Source organism: Lutjanus erythropterus, chromosome 10 (assembly GCF_056507025.1).
Source record: "Lutjanus erythropterus isolate fLutEry1 chromosome 10, fLutEry1.hap2, whole genome shotgun sequence".
NCBI classification, from domain to species: Eukaryota; Metazoa; Chordata; class Actinopteri; order Lutjaniformes; family Lutjanidae; genus Lutjanus; species Lutjanus erythropterus.
Window position 1 is genome coordinate 34,093,545 of NC_139326.1, and position 17,346 is coordinate 34,110,890.

At 38.9% G+C, this 17,346-nt stretch overlaps 1 protein-coding gene across 1 annotated transcript; it reads left to right on the plus strand.

Annotated features, from left to right (window-relative positions):
- The first annotated feature begins 1,341 nt into the window (after nt 1-1,341).
- Nucleotides 1,342-16,754, plus strand: npffr1l2 (neuropeptide FF receptor 1 like 2). Its single transcript, XM_084729614.1, is given in 4 exon segments — nt 1,342-1,684; nt 14,418-14,517; nt 15,901-16,729; nt 16,731-16,754. Coding segments are annotated over 4 exon segments (1,296 nt in total).
- The last annotated feature ends 592 nt before the right edge of the window (nt 16,755-17,346 follow it).

The following is a 17,346-nucleotide window of genomic DNA, read 5'->3' on the forward strand; positions in this document are numbered from 1 at the left end:
AATTGCTTGGTTGGAACTACTTGTTGTGTAATTATCCCTGGCAAACACTGAAATTTCTTACTTCTGTGCAACTTTTGCACAACTTAAAGTTGAACATAACATGAGGACACTGTTATGGTGCTGCTGTCACGCTTCCTGTCAGGTTCTCAACTTATATATAATTAAAGCAAAGAAGCATTTCATTAAAAGCTTCCATTGTTGTTGTAGTTTGTGCTGCTGAATCTGCCTTCACATTATGACTTACTGTCCACACTATTTTCACATGCTTAGGTGCAACTTGCAGAGAACATTTTGTGTCAAAGACTAGAGGATGAAAATAGACAAATGTGGCAGGTTCAATTCATGCTCTCATTAACGTTACAAATTGCAGTTGCTAAGCTATGATTAGACACTCACTGTGCAGGAGAGGAGTTGGGCAAACTTGTGTCAGTTGACGCAAAACTGATTTTCCAAAAGAGACATCCATGCATAATGATATATCACCCATTCTTGAGAACTGGGACAAGTCATGTGTTCTTTAAGGATTTATATATATGAATAATATATGTAAATCCTCCATATATATGTAGTATATGTTGTGAAATGTTTTTTGAAATGTTTTGCTGTAATGTCTTTAATATCTTTAACTTGTTCTGTATCAGAAAACAACCCTATCCCAGACAAGAATTCACAACCTCACACAATTTAAAAATGTGTTAAAAGCATTCAAAATCTAAATCTAATAATACCTACTGATAGGTATTACAGATAAGTATATAGAACACTGGTATAAAATGTGCTATTATAATTATCTTCATTTTCAAATCTTTTTTAATGAAAATGTTGGCCCTTTAAAGTTGTGTCCCAGATTTCCACCAACTTTGTCAGATTTTTACTTTTATTAATCAGGCATGAAAAGCTCTAGCTATACCCTAAGAACCCCTTTCTCATTTCCTGGTTTAAAGAAATGACTACTCACTGACTATGATATGAAATTAAAAAAATTAAACATGTTGTCAACTCTGTTGACATCAACTCCATCAGATATTCCATCTGTGCAGGAAGGCACCCTTGTTGATAAAGCTGACGTCTACATTTGATGACAAATGGAATCAGCAGGAGGTTGGTGTCATTACAAGGTTGACTAGCCAAGAATTAGATTTTTTAAAATATATTTTCCCAGCATCATTGAAACCTAATTCGCCCCAAGAATAAGTGATATTATATCTATTTATATGTCTATGTATGTATGTATATATGTATGTATATATGTATATATATACATATACATGTATTGCTCCAAATGAATTCTAAATGATTTCTTCTCATCATATTTGATTGCAGTGTTGGTTCATCCAAAGGATGGAGATACTGGACAACATGGGCACAGACAGTACTGAGCTGGAGGGATTAGCCATCACAGCAGCTGCTACAAACACCAGCCTAGACGGTGCTGCAAACTTCACCAATATCACCTTTTTCCCCTATTATCAGCACTCTCTGTATGTGGCTGCCAGCTACATACTGGCCTACTTCTTCATCTTCCTGCTGTGCATGGTGGGAAACATCCTGGTGTGCCTCATCGTACTGGAAAACCGCCGTATGCGCACGGTCACCAACCTGTTCATCCTCAACCTGGCTATCAGCGACCTACTGGTGGGCATCTTCTGCATCCCTACAACACTGGTGGACAATCTCATCACAGGTAACAAGTCCTCCCCTCTGCCATAATGTCTTACTGTCAAGTGTGGTGCAGGAAAGTCAGTTGTTGTGTTGGACACCTTCACTGCATGAAAAGTTGGATGTTTGTCACAAAGCAGCATTGTAAATTGATGTGTAAGTTCAGGATAACAACTGCACAGAAAACTGCCAGGGACTGATGTTGACTGGGCAGTTTTACAGGCCTGAGGAAATGACCACGATATGTCAACAGAGATCAAGAAAACATGCTAAGTTGAAATACATGCTTCACATGACATAAACACGTTTACTCGCAAATTGCATGAATACTGATTTGATGTTTACCCACCTGAAAGAATAAATGAAAAATACTGAGAGGCAGTGAACTAATAAGCTTAAACATTTCAGTAAGTGTGCTGTATCCTACATGCCAATCCAGCACCAACAGCTGATATGTTTAACAGCAGATATAAATATTAGTTTGTTTTACCAACACGTACCCGCTTGTTTCCAGCAAAAGTAAAAATGTCCATAAAAAGTGAAAGTGAGAGTCATTTAAGTGACATAAAAGTTAAGATGCTTTCAATGTCTAATAACTACTTATATCCACTGTAGGATCTATTTAGAGCCAAATTAAATAATATTACATGAGAGAGTGTGCTTTATGGTGTCATGACAGTGATGCGGTCAGGACCTGGGCAATTGCTTGGTCGGAACTACTTGTTGTGTAATTATCCCTGGCAAACACTGAAATTTCTTACTTCTGTGCAACTTTTGCACAACTTAAAGTTGAACATAACATGAGGACACTGTTATGGTGCTGCTGTCACGCTTCCTGTCAGGTTCTCAACTTATATATAATTACAGCAAAGAAGCATTTCATTAAAAGCTTCCATTGTTGTTGTAGTTTGTGCTGCTGAATCTGCCTTCACATTATGACTTACTGTCCACACTATTTTCACATGCTTAGGTGCAACTTGCAGAGAACATTTCTTGTCAAAGACTAGAGGATGAAAATAGACAAATGTGGCTGGTTCAATTCATGCTCTCATTAAAGTTACAAATGTCAACAGAGAGATCAAGAAAACATGCTAATGTAATACAAGGTACTTTGTGTATCACTTAATTAAACTTTAGTAGGGCTGTGGGTGAAGAAGGAGCACGAGGAGAGCTTTGACTGTTTCCACTTAATTCACTTTAATGTCCGGAGGAACGTAGGACAAGTCAATACTGACAACAAAAGTGACATTTCACATCTAACATATCACTCCGCCAATCTCGATCACAACTCATATTACCTGCACATAAGGTGCGCCACATTATATAGGTCCAGATTAACTTTAACAGCAGAATACAACTGTAATTACCATTAAGCAAATTATATGGACACAAAATAATAAACAGTGAAAAATAAGAGAATCTACTGAATATATCTTCACAAAATAAATCTCATCTTACACTAAGTTGAAATACTCGCTTCAGGTGGTGACATAAACACTCCATGTTTCATGTTAATTGTAAATGTCAGTTTATGAATCATAAGAAATCATTAATACTCTTGTAGAAGGAGTAGATGTTTATAACTGTTAAAGTTTGGCAGGCAGTGAGACAGACAGTTACTTAGCTCATCATCCAGAGTGTGTATTTTCAGCGTAGTAGACATCTGTTTTCAGTAGAAAATTACATTACATTGAGGACAATTGAATAAACAGCTGATTAACCTACTGTGGAGGACTGATCCTCACTTGTCAGTTTACAAGGTTGTGCAGATGCTCCACTCCTAAGAAGCTCCTGCAGTCTGCCTGCCTCTGCCGTGTGTGGAGAGGAGGGACGGTGGGGAAACAACTCACTTCAGCCATAGATTGTATATTAAACTGTATAACAATCTATCCAGTATACTGTGTATGGCTCCTAGTCACTGTTTGGACTGCTGTCCTCATTTTTACAGGCGCAATGGTTACATATTGCTCCTTTAATCCATTATTACTATTTTTCAGTTATATTTCTTGTGATTGTGATTTAAGTTATGGTCTATATTCCCCAGCCTAATGTTTGATATCTGCTGCATATTATCCATAAAAGCTACTGAAAAATATATAAACATATGAGGACTGCGAGAACAAAAGGTGAACAAAAGGCTATCAGGGATATTCAATGCAAGGTGGTCTTATGTCATCAGAGCAAACCTGCGTTACTGTCTTACCATCAGATAGTTGGACCAGGTTGCACTGTAAAGAGACTGATAAAGAAGGAGAATTTGAGCTCCTCTATGGTGTTTAAAACCTGCACACAGAAAGATCAGTTGTAGTTTCAGTAGAGGAACCAAGGCCCCTAAAAGTTGAGAAACACCTGAGACAGAACAGAACAAAATCATGTTTTTTATCAGTTAAATGCATCTAGGTTTCTAAGTTGATACTGCAAAATTTTCGGCAAAATTCTTTTTCGGTTGATGTTTGGTTCCTCCCCAAAAAGCTTCTCCAAAAGGGACAGCATCTGCTTTATCACATGTATATCTGGAAGTCCTGATCAGAATGAAACCAAATTTGGACTCACAGAAAGTTACTTATTATCTGTCTTTGAAATTTCTACTCTTAAACACACATGATTTATAGCTGGAAATTAATTAAGAAATTAAAAATCCAAAAGGTATGTATGTATATTTTCTGATGTAATCTGCCTTGAACAGGCTTGAACTACTTCAACCAGCTCTTCATTCAGACAAATACAATGGGCCAGTGTAAATACAAAGGGTTATGTAAATGTGTGCAGAGAGGAATAGAAGGCATAGATTATTTAATGCAAACATAGCTTCAACAAATTTAATACATAGTCACTGTAACATACACTCCACTAAATACACACTAGTGTATCTAATCGCTGAGCTTTTTTAATGTGTCTATATATGTATAACCTTTTTTTTTTTTTTTTTTTAATTTTAAATATTTACATCTTCAACTGGGAGCTTTCCCTCAGTTGGCTTCTGTCTGAGAGCAACATGCAGGCTGAGCAAGTCGAAAAGGTTTGAATCATGAGATTAATAAATGAGTGTCTGGTCTTTTCATGGGATTTGCGTATGAAAAGAAAAATATAGACTATCACCTGCCTTGTCCTTAGAGCACCCCTTAATGTTCCAGCAGTCAGAACCTGACAATGAAGTCATGAGTCAGAGGCACGAGACAGGCCCTGCTGTTCACCCCCAGATGACTTTTAAGTGGTGACTGGGTAACATCTTCTAAAAAATAGGAATCAGAAAACAAGACTGGCATTTTCAGTTCACTGAAGCAAATAATTTACACAAAAATACAGAGTCTTTTTCTGTGATACAGCATATCAAATGCTATTTTTAAAGCGATAGTTCACCCAAAAATGAAATTTCACTCAATATCACCCCTGTGCTGATGTGAGGATGGGTGAAGATCTCCAGTTCACAAAACACTCAAATATCAACTGTAGCCTCTCAGTCCTGATCCACGTGCACGCGCCTGAAGCAGGTACACAGGCTGTGTTTACATGCTACCTGGAAGCAACTCAGACAACAGAGAGAGATCTGCTCAGAAATAGTGACTTGTTATGCGCACAAGTTGACTTCACAAACTTTCAACAAAGAAGAAAAGGACTTCAACATAGAAGAGGAACATCATTTCTTTGCTGCAGCTGTGCCGCTTGGGCAAGAGCTTGTGTACCCACTTCAGGCGTGTGCACGAGGATCACGTCTGAAAGGCTACAGTTAAGATTTAGGCTAAAAACATGGTGTAAATGGAGTCTTTTTGGGTGAGATTTTAATGTCGCAGCTTACAGATACTTGGATTACACCACACGAGCAGTATGGAGACATTTTGTGTTTTTTTTGTGTTCTTTTTTTACATTTTAAAACTGGTCATCATTCACTTCAATTGTACTGGATTTGGCTGCAGTGCTGTTTTTCGCTGAAGCTCCAGGAGTGTTTTGTGAACTGGAGATCTTCACCCATCCTCACATCAGCACAGGGGTGAGTAGACACTGAGTGAAATTTCATTTTTGGGTGAACTATCACTTTAAATACTGAAAATTGAACATCCTTCCTTCAAATTCAGTTTATTAACTCAATACCATATTAACCACATTCTTCACCATGACCACCTTGGTATGGAGCACAAGGTTCACGGTTTCTTTATTTTCATACACAAGGGTAAATTTGTTGTGCAGATGGGAGATCTTGGTCCAGAACTTCAAATCCGCCCGATCCACAGTGCTGGTCGTTTCTCTGGTTTGGCATCGGGACAGCCAGGAGGAGTAATAACAACAATAGCGACTGCTATAAGGGTTTTTCCTGGCTCAAAATGAGGCTGAGGTGGAACCATCCTGTGTGCTCACACTTGCATGTGTACATGCCTTCACCTGGGTTGAGCAAACATTTTACACAAGCAATTTATTTTACGAGTCCTAGTAATTATGATTGAAAAAAATGATTTCTTTGTGATACATTTTTTATTGATTTCTAAACATAATTATCTAGGGTAGAATCACAAGCTAATAGATCACCAATGATGGTTGGGGTTCCTGGAAGATGGCTGCAGGTTCTACCAGATTGGTTTTCAATTTTGGGTGGAGCCTTCTGATGAGAGGTCACATTCTACAGTCAATAAATAGGGGATTGCAGGAGGACTTGTGTAAGATAGAATATAGTGTTGAGACCAGTCCCCTGAGGCTAGTCAGAGGTGTATGAAATGGATGTATAGGGAGAGGTATGTTCCAAGGTACACTGTAAGTGCAAATTGCTGTCTGGAGTTGAAGATAGAAAAAGAATGAGGTCCCAAGTATATTAAAATGTTTCTGGATGTCTTGGAATGCTCGTGGGCCCTGAGGGCCATAAACGTCACCAAGACTGTGCACCCTTTTACTGCTTCATTGAGAAAATAAAATTGGTTGGCTCCCCAATTGGAGATTGATTTTATTAAAAATGGGAGAGTGAAGATACCAGTTGGACAAAATGACAATTCTGAATGCTCTCATTGTGGACTGATGGAGGAGTTCAGTTTGACGCTGAAAGACAGAACAGTCGTATCTTCGTATTGAGCGGTCAAATAGACAGTAATGGACATTCAACTGACAAAATAGCCAAAGTGTTTATTTGTATATAGAGCGGGGAACTGCGATCCGATTACAAATGGTCACTCGGGGCGCATTCAGAGACGTGTTGTGATGCCAGGTGTGAAATCATGTACACAGAGCTGTCCACTTGTGATCAGATCACCCTGGATGAATGTTAATACCAGGTCTGAATGGGCTCTTTGACACATTTATTTATAAAATATAAAGTAAAGGTGAGAGGACACAGACCTGGGACTGTTCACTTTCATCTCTCGTGTTCTTTTACTCAAAAAATTCATTATCCAACCCATCAGATCAGCCCAACTCAAAGCACTGTGTCATAACAGCCTCGTAAAATGTAGAGCTAGATAGTATTACTGGCAGAAGAAAAATCAATAAGTAGCAATCTATCATGGCTTTTATTCCCCTCTAGGTGTTTTAACAAAAAGTTAAGAAGGGTGACTGTAGCGTCCTCAAGCCCTCTGTGTGCCCTATAGGTAAACTGCATATGGTCGAGCGCATGCTCAGTTTCCACTACAAGATTTTGGGTACATGAGAAGTGAGGGTGAGCGGCCTGAGGTCATGACAAACGTTGGGGCTGTTGTCTTTATGAACAGGGATGATCAGAGCGTGCTTTCAAAGGTAAATGTAGGTTCAGAGACATGATGAAAATATCATAAAAGACCTTATTGACTTGCACAAGACTTCAGTCATTTGCCTCTGATATTGTCAGGACCAGGGTTCTTGTTGACCTTTAGACAGAGGTGGCAAAAGTACACACAATCTTTACTCAAGCAGAAGTACAGAAAAAAAGACTGGTAAAAGTAGAAGTACTAACTGAACTTTTTTATTCAAATGAAAGTGACAAAGTACAGGCTCTGACATTTCCACAGGCTAATTCTGTGTGACTGTGTTACTGTTTAATGTAGTTTTTCATCTTATTACAGCTTTTTGTCTTGTCACATCGTCTTGTTACATCTTTTGTCTTTTGTGTCTTTTGTCTCATTATGTGTTTTTTTGCCTTTTTATGTAATTTTTTTGTCTCGTTACTTGTTTTTCTTTTTCATCATGTCTTTTTGTCATGTTATGTATATATTGTCTTGTCATTTCTTTTGTGTTGTTTTTTTTTTGTCATTATGCCTTTTTTTTTGTCTTGTTACTAATTTTATTTCCATCTCACCTCAGTTGCCTGTGATATGCGCTGATGGATACACTCAGCAATCATCTTTTCAAAGTGTTGTCCCATCCATTAAGGTTGAATTTGGTCTGATGAAAAATGATGAAAAATAAAAAGAAATCAATAATTCCCCCAGTGCATTAAAGATAAAGTAACAAGTCTGTTTTGAAAATGTAAGGAGTAGGAAAAACTGTGGTTTGGTTAACAGCTTACAAGGATCCATTCCTGAAAATATCAGAGAAATTAATTATTTTGATACTTTGAGATTTATATCAGCCATTCAGATTGATTTACAAAATCTGTCAAACTCAAGAAGAAAGGTGTCTTTGATAGATCTGTAAAGACATGAGCATCTGTATCCATTGCACACACATTCAGAGGTAAAAAAGATTAAGTATCAACATCTAAAACATTTCTTTTTAATTAAACTGTTGAAATGAAAAAACACAACAGGTGATGACGGATGAATGAAAAGTACCACAGTACAGCCTCATCCTAGGTCCATTCCAACCACAGTTCACTAATGCATGATGGAGAGCATAAAGGGACCCCCCTCCCTTATGCAGTCTGCTGCCGTCTCTTGCAGTGTTGCTATAACGCTGAGTTACTATAGTAACACCATAGCAACAGGTACAAACTTGATCACCCTGAAAAAAGATGGAGGAAGAGTAGAGAGCTTGTACTGTACTTCAATAAAGTAGCAATACGACAATGAAAAGTCCTGCCCTTAAAGTTTGGAAGCATCATTTTAATTTTGTAGCAGGTTTATGGTTGGTTTAGTAGGGCTGCATCGATTATATTTGTAATATTCAAGTATGAATTCATGTGTGATGTAGCAGATGACCGTATCGTCATATTCAAGTTTTCAGTAGGGGTAGTTACTTTACTTAAGTCAGTCATGAAGTGTGCAGATCAGCTCAGACTGTAGTATGATGGTTAGTGAAAGACTGTGTGTTGTGTTTGTTGCTGCTGAAAAGAAATAAAAAGTCCCTGTTCAATAACCATAACTACAGCATCTTCCTGTACTCTTCACAGGAGAGCTGCACTGTGAAAAGCTAATTTAGCTGGTTAGCAGCTACAAGTAACTGTGATTTTTTCATGACTATGTGAGAAAACATGATCGATGTTTGCTACTCAACCCACAGCCTCCAGCTCTGAAAAGTATCTGACAGACCTATGCTTTTAGGCTGTTTTAACTGTCTTTAGCCTGACTCATAGCAGCTAACTAGCTAGCTCACTTTCATCACACACCCCTCAAGACCTCCGTCACACAGGTAAGTTTTGCCTACTGCACCACTGGACTGGACTGGCACCATGTTTATTATTATTATTATAATCAGTGTTGGGCAAGTTACTCAGATGTACAAAAATGTGGGGTTTTTTTGTGTTTTTATTCTCTCTTGCTCGCTAAAGTTACCCAGTCACTAACTCTGACTCTGAAGTGGTAGTCTGCAGTGTTTGTTGACCCTGATTGTGACAGTGAAAATACTCCCAGTCAGGGGCAGAGGCATTTTTGTTTTTTACTGGTACTGCAACGTCTCCCAGTTGCCATCTCTTGCAGCTCAGCTGCCTGTGCAGAAGAGAGACTGACCTTTGGTGGTGTGTGCTGTGCATTACAATACATCACCTCAGTACAACATCTCTGTATCAGTTTAATAGAAAGATGAGTATCTGCAGTTTTGACAGTATTTAAAATCATACCATAGTCTTCTACGATATGTAAACCTGCAAGTGCAGCCATTATATGTCTGGATTCATCTGCAAAACTGAATAAATCCAGACAGGATTCAGACTTATTTATATGCTAAATATAACTAAACATTGGGCTTTGCGTATATATATGAATTCACATTTTTCTTTTGTATTTGTATTAAATAAGGCTGTATCAGAGAAATAAGAAAATCCTAAATGGGATTCATGAAACGTGCACTTACAGTCAGTAAGTTCAGTCACAGCACACGCTCACTTTAAATTTGACAGGTTCCCACATGCACAATTAATTCAGTACATTTTGCCCTAGACACCGGTGTTACAGTTGACCATCTCAGAAACTTTATGGAAATGAAAAATAATAGTTAATCTGTCCTGTGAGCTGGATCCATGCTACACCCTTCACCAGTTGGCTCTGCAGCTGACAATGCTGTGATTTGTGGCTTTCAGAAGTAGATATGACATCTGAATTAATTACAAAATCATTCTTCCTCCTCAGCTTGCCTTAATTGTAATTTTCACAGCTGTTAAAAAAGGTGTGAAACAAGTAGGGTGACTGGTTGGGAAGATAAATCATCACCACACTAGGGCTGGGCGGTATGACAAAATTTTCATATCATGTTTTTTATTTTTAAATCATATCGGTTTCACGGTATTTGACTTTTTCTTTCATGCAACTGTGTTCTTACCCACATTTTCTTTTAATGAGAAAAGAATTACTGCAGTTGATTGGCTTTAAATCCCACGCTAGTTGGTACCAGAAATACTAGTAGTTTAAAATATTTCTAAATATTTAATTCATGCATGATGCCAGTTATCTGTTGCTGCTAAGATTTTATGCAGCCACCCGCCATATATATATGGCGGGTGGCTGCATATGGCTGCATATGGCTTTATATATCAAAGTCGGACAGATAAATGTAGACTGTGACAGAATAAGTTGATATATATTAACTCGTGACCACATTAAGCACATACACGGACATATACCTGCAAGCGGAGCTGCTGCTGCTGCTGCTAGCACTGCTAACGTTGCACACTGTGTGTCAGGCTGACAGCTAATGTTAGCTCTGGGTCCTTTACCTGCAGACACTGTGACCCTCTTCGGTCTGAAAAGATGAAGCATGATGATGCATTTCAGCGGCATTTAAAGTACGATCTGGCGATTGTAGACTGTGATTAACGGCTTCAAATGGCTCTTAATACACAAAGTATTTTTTTCGGACAGTGTTTAACATTATAAATTAATAAATTCTGCTAACTTTTAACTGCTTTCTGAGTGCTTTTTTAGTGTTAGACTAGTCAACAAGTCTAAATTAAATTTTGTGTTTAAGCAAGCATGCCTGTGGTATCGGTGTGCAGCAGTGAAATGGGTCCCCGCTGAAACACGCACGTTCTGGACGTTGTTTGGGCTATTCACCAGTATGGCGGTATATGAAAAAAAATCATATCATAACGAAAATAAAGACCGGTTTTTGGTACGAACTGATATACCACACAGGCCTACACCACACCACATACAGTATATTCATGTTAGCATATTAAGAGCAGACATATACATGTAAGGAAATTTAGAATCAGTTGTTCTCTGAGCTTATTCTATTTCATAACACGTTGCTCCTTCATAATGCAGGTCTGAATCAGAGAGTCATGGATTTATTGTGTGCACACAGGATTCTGTCCTGTTTTACCTGAACAAACAAGAGTCTGAGCTCCTCCTGCAGTGTTTTAGAGAACATTTTGTGCAGGCTGCTATCTCCTGCTGATTCTTCTGATGATGCTTTGGTGAACTCTGACGTAACAGAGCAGATTACCTCTTGTGTTTGTTTGCTACTGCAGAAGTGGGTGTAACAGAATGACAGTGGGATGGAGCCACATATAGCACAGATGTGCAATGGGATAAATGATCTCAGACAAAAGAACTACTATCAATGTGGTAGATTAAGTACTTGAGGTGCACTCTTGCATTTTACATTCTACTTTTCAAAGCATGCATGATACAAGGTTAGTCAGACTAGTGCACAGTAAGTCATTGAACAGAGTTAAAACAGCTGCGATATATTTTATATTAAAGACCCCCTCCAGTGAAAATCATGTTTTTAACTTTGTTAACATGTCCATGTGGTGTTTTTCATGTGTTACAAGGCATATCAGTGGTGAAATGAGCAGTAAACACCATGTCTGACCATTTCTTGCTTTGTGTAGTGAGCAACGGCAGTCTCAAAAAAACAGATTGAATCAGGCTGGGTATATGACATCAACTTTTTTTGGCTTCTGAAGGGGGTCCTGCCAGGAAAAGTTTGGAAGCCACTGGTTTCAAACCAGACTGGAGGTGGACTTTAACAGCTGCTGGTACCACATTAAACTGCCATCTATTATTAAATAATACACTCCTATATAAGCCAACAATGAACCTCATGTTTTACCTGCGCTGTCCCCAACACAGCAAGAGAAATGCTACATGGTGCTCTCAGATTTTATATCTGAACTATGATCAGGACAACGCACGATGTTTTCACATCACAGATGATGAAGAAAGATATCAATAAAGGGTCAGAGAGAGTAAAAGTGTGTGTCACAGCACACAGAAGCCTCTCTCCTGTCTGCTCCTCTCAGCATCATGATGTTTTGTTACAGGAAAGAAATGACTTAACGTGTTGCATTTATTGCAGAATTGACAAGAAGGCACAAATGTTTAAGAATTTGCTGTAGCACTCCGTATGCAAATAAACACGTTTAATGCAAAATGCTTTGTTTTTAAGCAGTGGCTCAACAGTAGTGGTACAGAAGTAGTTATTAGCATGCTGGGAAAATAATGTTTTTTACACAAATAAAGAAATAGCTTAACATTTGCTGAATTTATAAGAACGTCCAAATAAGTAAGATGTGTCACAAACTTTATAAAGTTTATCTTCGCTCAAACACTCCCAAAGCCATTTTTAAGGTAGCAGGGTTATAAGTGTGTTCACAAACATCCACTGAAGCTAAAACAGCCCAAACATGTCATTTGCATTACAGTGAACCAAATGATGTGATTAGAGCACTTCTATTGAGTAGGCAGTCTTCAGTGTGGCTCAGGACACACTGCGTACACACTGGTGGAAGACCACCGCAGAATGTGGTCTGAGTAACTGGATCTCAAATGCGTCCTCAATGCATCTCGGGCTGGTTCACACCTGTAATGTGTGAACCAGCTGTCCACTTGTGATCGGATCACCCAGAATGAGCCTGGCCAGAACAGGCTCACTGTGTTCCTGCCACAGAACAACAATGTTGAATCCTGTAACTGCTGAACAATTAAATCCTCTCCTTCAAGGATTCATGGACCTTTTGTCTGATTTCTGTATGGGAACCTTAGCATGCTACCATAAACATTACTGTGCTGCTATAATGTAGCTGTGCTGAGTGGTATCAAGCCTTTAGCCAGCTCTGACCTTCCACTCTTGTTCTTCTCCCTTCCAGATGTGGATCAGCATTTTATCATTCCAGAGGCTTGAAACTTATAACACACACATCTTAATAGTTGGATCTTTTGCTGTAACCATTGTGATAAATGCCCTCTTGTATGATGTGTTTGTGCGTTTGTCCTCAAAATCAAATTTACCTTCAAGGGACAATAAATTTATATTGACCTGTCTTTATATAATGTCAACCTGGCATTTCCATTTTTTTCATTTTATGTATTTATTCACAGCGACAGTGCACATTGATCAATAGTTTTAGCCAAAAGGCAAATTTTCAACTGTTGGCCCTTAGCCTGGTGTTAAATTGGCCATCTAAAAAAAATCATACAAAATATCAGGTAGAGCCAGAGGAGGCAAAACACAAACATCCATACAATAAAAAGTTTAAAGGAGTAAAGCAGCATCACGCAAACAACATATTTACTGCAGCAGTAAAGAACTTGTGAAAGCAACCAAGTGCTGCATCTGCATTTATCAGGGTCATGTAGTGAGCACTTGTGTTTATATAATGGATTAACTGTTTTAATTAATCCTATAGTCTGTGCAGGGGTTATACAATTAATTGAGGTGAGAGGATAAGCAGACTTGAGGACATAACATTTCAACACATAGGGTACAGCAGATCTTATGCTAATGTTAATTACCTCTACAGTATTTGTGTGAGTCATATTTGTTTACTTCTACCCTGTTCTTTCCTGAGATCACATACCATATTATATTGTTCTGGAGTGTTTTCTTACATGTACTTTTGGTTTTTTTTTTCATTTTTGATTCATCTGTCAAATTTCTTCCAGTCTTGGTTGTAACTTTAAAGCATTCTTCACATTAATCATCAGTGTTACACATGGATTTACAGTGATTTGCAGAAAATCTGTGTGTTCTGTTTATAGATTGCTGTTAAGTAATCACATTTTAGTACCTCAAGCTCGCTCCGCCTGACAGCATACTGTGGCATTAGCAGGTTACTATATTATTTATATATTATTTATAGGTTTGATTTTGCACCACCCTGAGGGAAATGTTCATCCATTTCAATTTTTCTACTGTTCTTGCACTGCAATCCCATTATGCTCTATTCAAGCAATTTGCCAAGAGTATAATCAGACTTTCTTCCTGCTGCAGCAGGAATGATGAAGCGATCATATAGGGGAAAAAAGAAGAAGCAAGATGTGAAGCGTTTTGTCACATCTCACTTTGTGCTTCCTCTGAAATTTAATAAGCTGCCATATTGTGACCACTCTGTAACAAGTTATGCATAAGTCAGCTGAACTAATGTTAAAGTCTCAGCCACTAGCTTCAGTATTTCTCTATTGAGTGTTTGTCCTTTTTTTCAACAGGTTGGCCTTTTTCTGACACGGTTTGCAAGATGAGTGGCTTCGTGCAGGGAGTGTCTGTTTCTGCATCAGTCTTCACCCTGGTGGCCATTGCTGTTGAAAGGTTAGTGTTATGGTTTCACTGCTAATGCTAAGACGATGACACGATAAGACGATTAGTCAACTGAAAATAAATCAATGACAAGTTTGATTGATTTGTCATTTAGGTCATTTATAAAGTAACAAGACTAAGAGCCCACAGCTAGGCTCAGCAGCTCTTTGAAGCTGTATTTAGAGCAAAATTCTAACATCAGCTATTATTTTAACCCCTGGATGTATTATAAGAACTGGATAACCAACTTAGCATCCACTCATTTAAATGAAGCTTCAAGCTTCCAGGTTTGGTTCTACAATGCACATGCATAATAATATCTCACCTTGTTTGTAGTTGGAAGTGTAGTGTCAACAGTTTTGCAGATATCTCTGTGATATTGGTGGTAGGTTTGCATCTCAAAAAGTATGAAAAAATGATTTTTGGACTGCAAGGGATTGCTTGTACAATATGCTAAAACTTAACCTGTATTCTGCTATGTTGTAGTTATGGTTAGGTTCTGATCTGGAGGACTAACAAATCAACTCCAAGAACCCTCAGAAGCTGATAATGGTAGTTGGTTGGGTGTTATTCTAGCAACCTCTGAAAAAAGACATTTGCTCCTAGGGCTGGGTATCGTTTAAAAAAATTACAATACCAGTACAAATACAGGACCCTTAATGTGATACCTGAGGTTCCTCTGTATAAAGAATGCTTGTGGTGATTGGCTACGTGAAAACCATACAAATAGTAGTTTTTCTCTGGATCTGGGCACAGAAAGGATTGAATGCTGGAATCATCTGAGAAGTTTCAATACGACTTCAGACTGGGTTATTTCAATCAATTCCTTCAAGGTACTGAGTACCGATACCCAGTCCTATATACTACAGAAACTGCAACTGCAGAAACTGCTTCATTTCTGAAGATTGTTGTGGCTTAATGTCCACCTGGAATGAAAACAATTTACCACCCCATGTAGCCACTGGGACAAACTGGCTGCAAGGCTAAGTGGCGATGCTGTGTCCAGCTCTCTTAATACATCCATGTGTTTGTCATGTTGTCCATCTTAACTTAGCATGTTAACATGCTGATGCAAGATATTTCAGTCATTGTATACATTGTACTTCCAAGGGCTGTTAACATGGCTCACAAAACATTTTAATGATTGCACCTTCTTACATATTAAGTTATTTGCTTGCTTTACTTTCTACCTTTGGATTTTTTGAACCCTGGCCAAACAAAATTTAAAATTTTAAAACATGACTTTAGGTTCTCTTAATTTGAGATGGGACTTTACCATTAATTTAAATGTAATGTAAAAACAATTTAAAGATTAATAAGTAACATGTATATAAGTACGTATGTTTAGTCAATTAGCTAACTAGTGGCAGTGCTCTTTTTACTCATCTACTGCAGGTTTCGGTGTATAGTGTACCCTCTACAACCCAAGCCGACTGTACTTGTTGCCAAGGCAGCCATTGTGTTAATCTGGGTGCTAGCAGTGGTGATCATGTGTCCTGCTGCTGTGGCGCTGACTGTGGAGAAAGTTCCTGACCACTACATGGTGTACAACAATGACTTCAACCACACATACCCACTGTACACCTGCTACGAAAACTTTACCAACCCTCAGATGAGAAAGGTCTACACGGCGGTTCTGTTTGCGCACATCTACCTGGTGCCCCTCACTGTCATCACACTGATGTATGGAAGCATCGGCGCCAAACTGTGTTCCTCTGTGGTTGCACACAGAGAGCCACAGCCGGCGGACGCCACAGTCCAGGTCAGAGGTAGAAGGGGTGGTCAAGCAATGATATCCCAGAAAAAGATTAAAGTGATAAAGATGCTCATCGTGGTGACGTTGCTTTTCATGCTGTCCTGGCTGCCACTCTGGACCCTCATGATGATGACAGACTACGCAGGCTTGGACAGAGACCAGCTGGACCTCCTGACCAGTTACATCTTCCCCTTCGCCCACTGGCTGGCTTTCTCCAACTCCAGCGTCAACCCCATCATCTACGGCTACTACAATGAGAACTTTAAGAGGGGCTTCCAGGCTGTGTGCAAGACGTGGAGGAGGATGGTCAGGTGGGGAAGGAAAGAGAGGTCTGTGCAAGCTCCTCGTGGAGATACTGCCTTTAGAGAGGCCACCAGGAATCACAACCATCTCATCTTGGGAATGAGAAATCGAGTCCATAACGACAACAATTTGACTGACACAGCAGAAATGAATAGGAGTGCAAGGGGTGGGGTGTGTGGTGGTCCACTGAGAGAGAAGTAATGGTCAGGAGTCAGTGAGGGCCAGGTCATGGAGAGCTTCAGGTACGGGAGTGTTTACAGTGTTACCAAGAAAGGAACAAAATACTGGGCATTATGGTCCCAAGGATGAGACAATTATCAGTTATCTGATGTTTTAATTGTAATGTGGTAACTGTATTGAATGATGGTTAAAATGATGGTTGAAACTCTAGTTCTAAGCAGTGCCTCATCTTTATTGTAAAGACTTCAGATTGCTAAAGCTCATGTTCAGTCAAACAGGGACATGACCAATGACACCACTGGAGGTAGCTGAATTAGAGTTTTTGTATTTTTTGGACATTACTCCTCAGCTGATTAGCATAACATTGTACTCGCCCCTTCCACTGTAGAGACGGCTGCACTAATTTTTATGACAGTCAAGCGTAAGCCCAACATGTCAGGCAGATTTAAACCAATGATAGAGGTTGGTCTAAATCTATGTTTGGATGTTTTAGTCCATTTAGTTTAATCACCGTATCTGTTTCACAGATTTATATGGTCAAGGCAATTTTACAGAGCACTGGACTGGCCATAAAGAGAAAAAAATAAAAAAAATCAAGGCCA